The sequence below is a fragment of the Ciconia boyciana genome, chromosome 7, assembly GCF_034638445.1.
Source record: "Ciconia boyciana chromosome 7, ASM3463844v1, whole genome shotgun sequence".
NCBI lineage: Eukaryota > Metazoa > Chordata > Aves > Ciconiiformes > Ciconiidae > Ciconia > Ciconia boyciana.
In genome coordinates, this window is record NC_132940.1 from 32,197,524 (window position 1) to 32,210,310 (window position 12,787).

A 12,787-nucleotide genomic window follows, 5' to 3' on the forward strand; every position below is an offset into this window, starting at 1 on the left:
AGCCTGGGCTGTAAATCTTCATCAGAGACCTTAGAGGTGGAAGTGACACAGGAGTCCAATTGACAGCCTGTGTTTTCTTTACCTGGCTGCTTGGTTCCCTCAGCTGTGCAGGTGTTTGCCTTTTACCTGGAAGGGGCCAGACATGGGCAGAAGCAGCGAGCACCCCACACCTTTGCACCCACCACAAATGTACAGTGGCCCGGTGCCCCCCTAAACTCCGATGCTGCCAGGCCTAGGCTGTCCTGCTTTGCCTGCTGCAATCTTTCTGATATGTTTCCAGCCCCCAGTCTGCTAACTCCTTCCAGTCCATTTTCTCCTCCACATTCTCCCACCTCCCTCTCCCATTTTTATGGTCTCCATAGGCTTTGAATGGGGACAGGAGGTGTAGGGGCCGACATCTCCATGGAAGCTCATCAGGGAGCTGGGCTGTCTCATGGCTCCCTTGAACTATGGTCAAAATGCAGGCTGAGACTTTCAAAGCTGCCTGAAAAGACCTGGGTGCCCAGTTCTTTGCTTCATTCCCTCAAACTAGCAGAAGGGGCTCATCAATCCCTCAAAAAAAGTAGCTTTGAGATCCCAAAATCTCTTCTCTCCAAGGAATCATCCTGCATTGGGCAAGTGAAACAACTGTTCTGCAGGGTCTGACCTTTTTGGTCCCCAAACTGAGACCATCCCCCCAGCATTAGAGTGCTCCTCTAAAGGATGTCCTAGATATTCCTGTTGCTTCACGTGGCACTTTGTGGTGGAAGCAACAGCAGGGACCACTGCAGGGGTGATGCCCATTTTCCCCTGAAATATCTGACCTCTGACTTTCAGCCCAGTTCTTTTCAATGCTGCAGCCCTGGATGATGCCAAACATTGCTCCTGGGCAGTTCATTGCTCTGTGCGATCCAGGTCAATGAGTTGGTGCTGCCATTGGACAGATGCTGCCCAAAAACAGAGACATCCCATTACAAAGCATGAATGCACATGCTAAGTTCCCCTTGTTACTGTTATTTTGGTGTTAGATGTGAAATAACAGCCTGGTTTCCAGCTGACAAGTTATGTGGCTCTCCAGGCTGAAAACAGATTTCCTTTAGGAAGAGTCAAAGAAGATTTACCCTTCATGTCAGCATTGTCAGTCAGATGATCCTGCCAGCAGAAAGGCAGCAAATCTCTGGCAGGATCTTGATTATGCAATCAAGATTTCCTTGAGGATCCCTTGTTGACAAGCAGTGACTTCTGAAAGGCCTTTCCTCACTCAGGTTAATAGATAAAAGCATCTTCTCCAAGACAACAGATTTCTTTATCTCCTTTCTCTTCCACTTATGCTATGGGAAATTAATTTCAACTAAGATTGCAGGAGCCTTCTAAGCAACATTACTGCCCCTGCAGTAAAATTCAACTAAGGAAACAGAAGTGAGGGAATCATACAAGCATCTGTGTCCAAGAGCATCTTGTCTTGGACAGACAGCTGGATCCCAGCCACGGCTCAGGCCTGCATAAGGTGGGTACCGTAGCCCTACCACGTGAGGAGCAAAGCCCCAGGGGTTGGGTCCCCAGTCCAGCTGTAGCAGCCATGGTGTTTTACAAGGTCCATGAGAGAGGAATGCACTGCAGAAAGCTGATCAAAAAAGCAGCTAGTCAGGAGGTGATGCTGAGCCCTGGCTGGGTTGGGTTCCTGCTTGCTCACATTAGAGCTTGCTCACATTAGTCCCTGGGGGATCTAGAGCCATCCCTGAATGAAGGTGCCTACAAGCAGCCCTTGAAGGAAATGACCAAGCTTCTTATAACAGTGCTGTGAGAAGATGAGCATGTCTTTCACATAGTAACAGAGTGGGTTGATTTCTTGGGAACCCACAGACATCCAAAGATGCCTCTACGCCTTCCCTGGAGAACAGTCCGAGCCCCATAGCTGTTGGTGAGGCCAGCTGGGGGTTACACTCCTTTCATCGTTCCCCTCTAAAAAGGCACAATTCACTAGAGCTAGAAGAATAATTCAAAGAGAGCCTGACTATATTTCCAAGGTTGGGCTATTTAGGTGGCATGGGGAGTCTTCAGTGCCAGCTGTGGACTGACTGACTTTTGTCCAATATCTAGTACACATAAAGAGTCTTGCTGTCTTATGCCCATCAACAGCTCTATGACACTAAATCCTTCAGCAAGGCTGGTGCTTGCTGGGTTGATGGACAACAGGGAGACAACAGATCAAGAACTCAGTTTGCTGAACCCAGAAAGAACCCAGAAAGACTTCAGAAGACCCCAAAACCTGATGTCCGAGTCATCAGCTGAGACCCTGCTCCCTCACCAGCACATCAGCAACCTGCACCCCACCAGTCCTGGCCCCTTCCAGAGCTCTCCATCTCCTTCTCCAACAACTTGCTTTCTCCAAAACTCGCCTGAACAAAGCAAGCAACCTCTCACTCTGGCAGCTCCCATCCTCTGCCTGCCAGGGCTGAAACACCAGAAGGATTTCCAGCAATCCAGCAACTGACCGGCCCGTTTACTGGCTAGTAGCTGCTACTCACTACACGTGCCAAGGGGTTTGTACTCATGCTGAGTATACACAGAGCTCCAGATGAGACAGTACACCGGCATTTACACTTCCAAGGAAAGGCTTTTGCTTTGAATCAGGCCACTCACATCGCAGTTAATCTGCGTGATTAGAAAACAATGAAGTTTCTGCTTCTGCTAATGTTTTTTTGCTTACCATAACAGGATCGTACTCTATGATCAAAGATGTTAGATGAATTAGTAGTAATGATAATAGCAAATGTGAAAATGCTATGTCAACATGCATTGCTATGAAAATGTAAACCACTTCGCATGATTTTCCTTGACTTGTCTCACAGCCTGTTCAGACCCATACATCAGAGGAGCCTCAGGAACTTCCAGAGGGCATCTTTCTTACCAGCAGTTGCTGCAGCATGACTGAGATGGCCTAACTTTCCAAGCTGTGTTGATCTGATTGCACGTCCAGTGCCTGAAATGCCACAGGCACGCAAGCTGCTCCACAGTTTGCAAAGCAGTCCATGTGATTGTAGCCATAATCGTAATTTGCTTAGCTCGCCTTGGCCCAAGAAATGCTCCTAACACTGCAAAAAGCTGTTTACAGAAACCACTTCCTTCATTACGAGGCAAGAAATTTGGCAACTGCTTCCCAGTGCACAACCACCCTACCCCAGAGCAAAGCAGAGATGAAGTCTGCATCCAATTAAAACTGGAAGGGGGCATTAAACAATTAGCACATAATTACCTGATTTGGGCTAGCATCAAGACTCTGGGGAGGACCTGGCCAGTGCCAGGGAATCTTTAGTGACCATACCCAATGGGGACTTCAGCTGGAGGCGTCGCAGACAAAATGCTGCTTTACCCCCCAGTGTCACGATACTGGCTGAGCGCAGGGCTAGTGAATCACCAGGAATTTTTCCCCAAAGCATCAGGAAAAATCTTCTCCAGTTGAAATGACAGTGCTTGAGATTAAATTTAGCAGGGGGTAAAATGTTAATCCTGACAAAAGGATTCATTCTTACAACCCCCAATGCCTTGATCTATGTTTTATCACTTTTAGGAAAGACAGCAGCTCCAAGAATCTTCCAGCATTTCATTACATCTAATTACCTGAGAGTCCACAAACACTTCTATACATGCTTAATTTTCAGCAACTGACAAGTACGTTGAGGTGCATGAGAAAATTCGCATGCTTTATTTAGGTTAAGGCACTTAATGTACACATGCATGCAACAGCAGCTCGCATCTTGTTCCTACCTGCTTTTACCTAAACCAGGGGAATGCCTCTTGTGTCTCAAGAAATCAGCATGACCAGAGCAAGCTGCTCTGCCTTGTACCTATCAAATCAGCTTTTCAAGACTGCCAGAGTACCATCACCTCTCCTCCTTGCTCACGCTGGGAGGATGGAGGAAACGGTGATAGCAGATCCACCACAGACTTACTTCTTAGGCTTGCCCACTGCATTCTCAGCCACGTGGTATCCAGGCTTGCACTTGTAGCGACAGACTGAGCCCACGTCGTGGTTTCCCTGCAGGCACCGTGGGACCAGGAGCTTGGCGTTGGCCACCATGGGAGGCACATCACACTCCAGCTTGCAGTAGGCTTCGGGGAGCGACCAGAGACCATCGTCCAGGCAGGTCAGCCACTGGTTTGTTCCTGACCCCAAAAGAGAAACAGCGTGTTGGGGTTACAGCTGACCCAGGGACGGAGTCCTGTTGAGGGAAGCTCAAAGCAACGAACAAAAGTCCTCTTGTTAGAGCGGATACTGATGCCAAGGGAGGCAACAAATATGAAGACCATGGACTCCATTTTATGGCTGGTCATGCTGGGACAGAAATCAAATTCCTTGAATGCAGACAAAAGTGGGGAAGGGACAACTTCTAGGGAATGGAGAAAGGATGTTGGTTCTGCAAATCTCCCCAAAACTTTCCCTTAAACTTCTCCTCTCTGGTGATACCTCAGGAGAGCCTTCAGTGGGCTGGGGGCTTTTGTGTATGACAGCTATCTGACATATTTAGCTCAGCCCATCTCCATTCTCCCCAGGTGCTTTTTGCAGCTTGTCCTCACCTTCCCTTACAAGCTGTCATACCCTGTGCTACATGTGCACCACAAGTTGGAAAGTGCCAGCAGGATAGATGTGGGAGCCTTAACTGGTGTGACTGGGAATTCAAACCACCCTTTACTAAAGGCTTGGGTTGAGTATTACAGCCCAGCTCTCTGTTGTCCCTCTAGAAAAAAGGGGGTTTGGTAGACCCAGCTAACAGGTGGCCGAAACCGCACAGCTCTGGGTGCCTGCGGTAAGTGTCCAGGACTACATTACCCGTGGATGATGGATGGTTCACTGGGAACTGCTGAGCAAGAAAAAGAAAGCTGGACTGGAGTGAATGGGACTCTTCCTGCTGAGGGGTTTGGATCAGCAGGTTCCTGATGTGGCCAGACTGCTCCATGCTCCCTTCGAGCATTGCTTTCTTTTTATGTGATCACTGCTCTGCCTACTAGTGATTCTGGACGAGGGACAAGACCATGCCTCCGCACAGCGCCTGCATTCCCAGCGGGCCGGCACTGCCTAGGGTCACTCCGCACCTCCGAGCACTGTGCAGCCATGTCATCCTTTCCTTGCCTATTCTTAGCATTTATTAGCCTTGAGAGCCTGCCCGTAAGGATGCGAGCCTTCGGTGAGAGCAAGCATCAGGCACGTCCCTGCATTGACAGCTCAGCTGAGCCAGCTGGACCTCTGTGAGTTTACCCGCGTGGCTCGGCAGCCTTGACTGAGTACCACCAGCTGTCATGTCAGCCACTGGAAGTCACCCAGGGTGCTCCATCAAGGGGACACCTTCCCATGAAGGGAGCCCATGGCAAACCTCCCATTGACTTCAGCAGGAGCAAGAGGCAGCTGTGAGTGAAAGATCAGATTAAAGCCCTGCCCTCAGCTGACCCACCTAAGGCAACGGGCATCAGTTCATGCAGAATTTGGGCTGTCGAGTCATCATTTGCATGCTACCGTTTGATCAGCTCACGCTGGGGATCTGCCAGCATCCCCCCTATCATGAAATGAGACCTTAATTCCCTGCAGTTTTTGCTCCTTAGATTTAACTTTAAAAAAAAAAGTAAATTATTTTCATACGTTTCAGCTATAAATATGTCCATAAAATAGGGCACCCATTAAAATGATTTGTTGTATGTGATTGTTCAGAGCAAAGGTGCTGGTGGAAACTCACATAAAGTCCCAATGCTTGAAGCTGTCAAGGCAATTACCCCCGAAATCCCATCCAACTCAGCCTTGTATAGACAGGAACAGTAGTTCTCTTTCTCAGACTTGGCTTAAAAACATTCCTGCGGCTATTGATGGAGTCGGCAGAATGAAAGCCAGGCCATGGCGTGTCTGGGGGACTGCTGTGTGTCTGGGTGGCGAGCATCTCCCAGACTGCTCTGCAGCTGAGGGCATCAGTCTCTACAGCTTTATACAGCCCCAGGACTCCTGAACCACACACTTTCCCACAGTCACCAGGCACCGAGCCACTTTTGGCTCTCTGAAGTCCTCTCTCTCTGTCTGCGCTGGCTGCCTGCATACTTCTTGCCTCCCTCGTCCCCGTAATGCTGGGGGCTGCCAGACCTCACCAGCTATCAGGAGAAGACATCCCTACACCCTGAGGTGGATGGATAAGGGCTTCCAGCCAGGGGATGGGGGTCAGAGGGAATTATCCCCACACTATGGTGTCCCCACTCAAGGAGGATGAATGCCCACCATTTTGGGAGGTCTCTCAAGAGCCCACCTGGCTGGGAGAAGCCAGGATAACTGGGAAATTCAAAGTTGCAATGCTCTGTTTGAACAGCTTGGGACAGGCATGAAAAGGTGGCACCAAACAGGGAGAGAGAAATCCCTCAGCACTCCAGACTGTACCTTGAAGCTTGGCTGGGTGGATGCAGGAGAAGGAGCATCTCTGCAGGTAGGTGGTCCCCTTGGGGCAGGAGAACTCGGCATAGTACACGTGGGACTGGTCAGGCATACTGCAGTCGACAGGGTCACAAGTCACAGATCTGTCCCACCGCCCCGAGCTGCATGTCAGCACCACCTCCTGCTGTGGAGAAAGCAAGGCTCCATCAGACCCCTGTGACTGAACTTTAATCTTACTGGTTTGCCACCACAGCAGAAGGGGCTGACCCAGGTTTCAGGACAAGGAGAGCTTCCCCCCATTTTTCCTCCCCCAATGTGCCCTTTCTCCCCACTCTGGACACTGAGTCACAAAGCCCCTACCTGTTCACAGGGTGGTGTTTGGGGTGTGAAAGCAGTGAATGGCCCTTGGGGTAACACACAAGCCACCTGCACAAGAGACCTTCTAATGCTTGGTCTGTAAATGCTCACCTCCAGAAAACGCTAGCAGCATGCACACTGAGTGGTGCCAGAGCACATTAAGGGAAAAAGGAAAATAACTTCAAGATACACTACAACTTCCTGAGCTACAAGTTATTCCCAGCTCTTTGTGCTGCAATTTTCTCCCCTACAAGATCAAGTCTTACTTCAGCTGTTGACAGGCAGCTCTCCTGTTGATTGTTTTTCCCTAAATGCACCAATTCTCTCATGCCTCAGCCCACAGACCCCACTGAAATCAGAGGTTCATATAACCTCATTTACAAATCCTAATGACACAGCCCCTCTTACACAGCTGTGGGACCGCATGAGAACCTAACCCTCAGTGCTCCCACCACTAAACATGATCAACATGTGCCACAGACTTCATCAAAACAGAGTGGTGGATGACAGTGTGCCCTGAGCAATCTGGTCTAGAGAAAGATGTCCTTAGCCATGGCAGGGGAGTTGGACTAGATCTTTTAAAGGTCCCTTCCAACCCAAACTGTTCTATGATTTCCATTCCCAGACCGCTAACCCCAGCCCAGCAATCTTCAGGCAGGGGCTGCAGACCCAAGAGGTGTCTTTCAACTGTTCCTGATGTCCCTTCACTGGCTGAGTACAACCGTGCTGCTTGTACAGTCAAATGTGTGACCTGTCCTCCCAGCCAACACATTTTGATTGAACCTGGACATGGTGGCTCTGAAGGACATCACTAAATTTGAGTCTGGTAACTCTTGGGTGCACAGCAGGATCATGGGGTAGCTGAACCAGGTGGAAAGGATGCTCAGGAGAGAGCTGTGTGCATTTTCCCAAAATGCCTCAAGATGTATAGGGTCACACAGCCAAACCAGTAACATCACTTGGGGGGGCTCAGGGCAGGGCACCTGCAACCTGCCATCTGTTGTGACAGCCACATGGTAAAGCTCTGTCCAGAATTTTTCCATCTTGCTGCCAAATGCATGAAAACTACCACCGAGGCAGATTTATTTTGTGCAGTTTCATTTCAGAGGAGAACAGGAACGTTTTGTTTTCCCTGGGCCTGCCTTGGCCCATGCAGCCATGCAATTAATAACCTCCCCAGTGATGAGGGGCCGAGCAGTGCATCCCCAGCTGCCCCATTGCCCTTTCCAGCGCCCATCTCTCCTTCAGCAAACGCCAATGGCTGCAGCACGGGAAACCTGCCTGCCAGGCATCATGAGCACTTGCAACACTCCAAGGGGATAAGAGGTCAATCCTGCTGACATGGCCTGACTCACCTCCATCTGTCTCCAGTCCGTGGAAGTTCACGCTCTTGCTCAGGCTGGCACGGTGACCAGCTCAGCCCCAAAGACTCCTGTTCCCCCCTCCAGGAACAGCCTAAGGACGGGATGCATTGTGCCCGTGACACTGCCAAGGTGACTGCCCAGACCCAAGGCAGCTCATCTCCCAAGGACACATCAGTTTCAGGTCTCCTCAGTCGATGGATAAGAGCCATGCTGACTTGTGCCTTTTATGAGGCATCCCCCAGCCCTCTGGAAAGCAGGACAAACTCTTTCATGGTCACCTCTGTGCTGCCCTGCTGGCGTGGGCAGCATTATTGCAATGCAACACAAAGGAAGAAAAGCTCTCGGCGCTGTCAGCTGCCTCTAAATATAGTCGCTCTGCAATGACTTCATTTTTTCCTGAGCCACTAACCAGCTTCAAGAGAGAAAATGTCCCAGGGATGTTTAACCCTCCCAGAAATGCCCATCTGGAGAACAGAAATGTCTACCTCTCCCTCTGCGGGAGTGCATCACTCTGGCTTGGGACATCCCCTGCAGTGGCTTTTCACCCTGTGTGGGCTGTGGTCTGCAGGCAGAACCGTGGTCTGCAGGCAGCTAGGATGACTGCAGTGAAGGAAGGAGAGAGGTCCCCAGAGCAGGACCACTAGCCACTGGCATGGAGGTCCAGCACCAGAGCCTCCACTGGGCTAAGGTTTGTTGGAAGAGCAGTGAGGAGGTCAGGGCTGGAGGAACAAGGTGTCCTAGGGTCACTCCAACCAGCTCAGGGTGGTTAAACCTTTCTTAACTAGCACTCAGTCCAACAGGCCATGAGGTCACCCCCACCCTGACGTCCACTCACCTGCATGGAGCCCAGGCTCTTCCCATTGCTGGAGCGGAGGACAAAGCCTTTTTCACAGGCGACGGTGCACACCATGTACCTCGGGCCGTCAGAGGTGCAGTTGAGGGTGGCAGCATGAGGAAGCAGCAGCCGCATGCAGGTTCCCAATCCTGCACAGACACCGTGGACACAGCTAGGGAGGAGAAGAGGGAAGGGATCAGCAAGTGGGTCCCAGGGCTTCTGCAGCAAGGAGGGGCTCTCTCTGGGTGGCACCTGCATAGGATGCTCAGCAGGTCACAGATGCCTACAGAGACGCAAACCTATCCCTCAGTCCCAGCTTCTTCCAGGCTTGAAGTCTCCTGATGATGATGCCAGGAGGGTACTTCTTCCCAGCTCTGCCTTGGCTGGACCTCAGCCCAACCCCAGTGCATACCTTCCCACAGACCATCATGTCCTTCCAAGCTGATGAAAGGAGGCATGGCCCAACAACGCTCCTTCCAAAATCCGTGCTGTCTGGTGGGGCTACTCCAGCTCCTCTGCCCCAGGGTGCACAGGCTGCATTGCACAGAGCCTGCACACAGCCTGGCACCAAAGGGGCTGCTGGTGCTCAGTGTAGGTGGACCAAGGGAGCAAGAGGAAGGAGATCATGCGGAGAGTGCAGGGAGGTGACATATCTAGCATGGCCACAACTCCTATGGCCAAAGTGGGAAAGTTTATATCAGATGGTCCTCTCAAGCAGCACTCCTGAATGCACAAGGAATAAACAACAGTCATTGTAGCACCTTCCTGAGCACACTGCAGCTCCTCCGGCAGCAAGGCGGTCTCTACCACACAACAATTTCTCATCTCCAATGTGCTCAAATCATACTGGACACCAGAGAACTTGTGGCAAGAGACCTCCTGAAACTGTGCTTGCCATAGAGAGTACACCATTAGACTCACATGTGATTGCAGCCACTCACATGTGTCCTCTCATACATACTCTGCTCACACATGTGTCTCAGACACTAGTGTGTGGAGACAGACAGTGGACAGCAAGAGATGTGCACTTTCAAAGGCAACAAAGCTGACAGTAACATTGGGCGTTTCTCCTTCCTGGTAACTTTTGAATCCGCACCTCAATTTCAGTCAGTCTTAGTGCAGAATAAGACAAGATTTGCAGCAACAGATGGTCAAGAAAAAAAAACATAAAGAGGCCTTTTTAAAGCCTGTGCTGATAGAAGGGTGACAGGTATGTCAAACCCTGTATTAGACATCAGAGAATTCACAGAGGATTCTCCAACTGCAAGGAAAGGTTTAGCTGGAGAAGGAACCTCTGCAGATACTAGGGAACCATCCATGACATGTTCTTCAAACTACACACAGTACCCCCCAGACCTGGCAGCAGAGTTGCCTGAGCTTCTTGTCCACACAGCATGTGGTGGAAGAGAGAAGCTGAACATCCTGCAGCTGTCTCCTCCACCCCACTCTGGTCACCTTCCCACTCTGCTTTGATGGTCTTCAGCACCTCTGCTCTTCTCACAGGCTCATGAAGCATTTCAAGCCTGTGCATGTTGACTTCAGGTCTTTGGGATTAAGATCATCTCAACACACACCTGTCCAGCTCTAGAGACTCAGCTATGGCCACCAAGGTGAGATGCAGCTAAAAGGAAGAATTACCCTCCCCTCTGCACCACCTCAAGTTACAAAAGGTCCCGGTAAAGCTTGCAATGTGTCGCCCATCCCTGGGAAATAAACAGCCCCCTCCTCGCTGCAGCAGCTTCCCACCAAGGACCAGCCATTTGGTACTGATTAATTAAACATCACAAATAGTCCCACAGTGCCAGCCAGGGGGCTATGGTCTCCATCAGTGAAATGCAGCCACTAGATTAATTACCTGGGATGGAATGGGGCCAAGACACAGGTTTGACACAACAGCTTCCACAAGAAAATGCCCTGGTTATCTGGCAGTCAGGCTATATATTTTACCAAGTGGTACCAGCGCAAAAAAACGATAACAGCAGTCCTGAAGCAGCGGCAGAGGTGCTGCAGCTTCAGGTGATAACTGGGGAGAGAAGGGAGGGAGGTGTACCCGAATGCCTCCCCTCTGCTCTGCGCTGGGCTGCTGACAGTTTTTGCGCACTGCGTTTCACCCACAGGAGGCAGAGGCAGCCTTTGCCTCTTGCGTTTGCTCAGCCTCTCCAGCCAAGGATGCACAGCTAGAAATTCCACAAACAAAACCAAAAACACCCTAACCAAAACCACCCAAACCAAAAACACCGAAATCAAAACACCCAAACCAAAACCAAACACCCAAACTAACAAAAAGGTGCTGACACGGACATTAAGGGAACGCAATGTGCTGTTGACTCTGGATAAGTTCACCGAGCCAAAGACATGGTGGAAACCTGCAGGCCACAGCCCTGAAAGAGCCGGTGGGCACAGGAGGGATCCACAAAGGAGAACAAGAAGAAAGGGGCTGTTTTTTCAATGCAGACCTGTTTATGAAGTGAGAAATGGTTTCAGGGCAGCTGCTGCAAATTCTTTCACTAGCTTATATTTCCATTTGCTTCCTTTTTAAAGAATTTGTTTTATGAGCACAGCATTTGTCAGGTCATTAGCTTCTGAGGGCATCTGGTACCAATTGTAACCCTCTCCCCTCCCCTCCCGCAGTCACCTTCTCCAGGCAGTTGCTTTGCTCCCTGCCTGTGCCTCCGGTGCACGCACACACACATGTTCCCATCCCTGACTCCACCTCCCCATGATGGAGCCGCTGTCCTAAACTTCCTCGCATGCGTGACTCTGCACACACATGTGTGAAAGGGGATGAGCTCCTCCTCCTTCCAGCCTCACTCTTGCCTCCCCTCCCCTTCCTCACCATTCATGGACGTGTGGGGAGCTGCAGCTGGTGCACAACATCCCTCCTACCATGGTGCTTGGTGCTACGTCAACACACCGCAGCAAGAAAGTCCTTACCCCCAGGCCCCTCTGGGCACATGGGGATTATCCAGCCAAGTCACAGCCCACACGTTGGGAAGCAGGGCTGGGAGATGAGTGGTGGGTTCACTAAGCGGCTGTAGGCTACAAGGCAGCTGGGTGGCCACAGCGGGACCCCAAGACACCTAACTTCATCTGCCCATGAAGTTGCGTTGAGTTACGGAGCGTGTGCTCATTGCAGCGCTGGTTTGGAGAGGGCGGTGGCACCTCCAGACACATCCAGCTGGGCCAAGTGTTTGGCTGGAGCAGCTCTGCTGGTGCTGGTGGAGCGATGGCACATTGTCTGGGGCAGCCTCGGCAGTCGGGACAATGCTGTTATTTAATAGCAAGTAATGAAGCACCGATCCTTCTCAGCACTTCTGGACACATGTTGGTTTTCCACCAGTTCAGAAGCGTAACCAGCAATGCTGGTATAAAGTAGATCAAGAGATCATCAAGTTTCTTACTGTATTATTCTATATGGAGAACGTTATATAGATTAGTTATACATAAGGGATTGATAATTTACAGGTCATAATATTGAAATCTTTCTTTTTATATACACCACACATATACACTCATGCACACATTCTATATGTGCAGATATATTTTAGAAATAATTAGCTTTCTCTTTGCCCCAGAAGATGACTAACTTATCGCCATTTTCTCTGTGACTAACACCCCTATCCCACAAATACCCATTAGGTTTTATTTTGGAGATGATCTGAGACCTATTGACTCAAGTTCTGAGAAGCTGTTCCCATCCTACACGTATCTTTGAAGTCTGGTGCTGCTGTTCCAGGCCTGAAGAGGGGCTCGTGTCACTGAAAGCTGTCTGATTTTCTCAAATGTGTCGGTAAGCTTAAAAATATATATATATATATATATATATATATCATCTCTACCTACAAA

The 12,787-nt window shown here is 50.2% G+C and overlaps 1 protein-coding gene across 1 annotated transcript in view; it reads right to left on the minus strand.

Moving 5' to 3' along the window:
• PAPPA2 (pappalysin 2) overlaps nt 1-12,787 on the minus strand; it is a 93,959-nt gene that overhangs the window by 24,891 nt on the left and 56,281 nt on the right. The window contains exons 14-16 of the mRNA XM_072867218.1: nt 8,942-9,113; nt 6,392-6,569; nt 3,933-4,146 (exon numbers count right to left, since the gene is read on the minus strand). Coding sequence (XP_072723319.1) covers nt 3,933-4,146; nt 6,392-6,569; nt 8,942-9,113 — 564 coding nt within the window. The remainder of the gene's footprint in view (nt 1-3,932; nt 4,147-6,391; nt 6,570-8,941; nt 9,114-12,787) is intronic.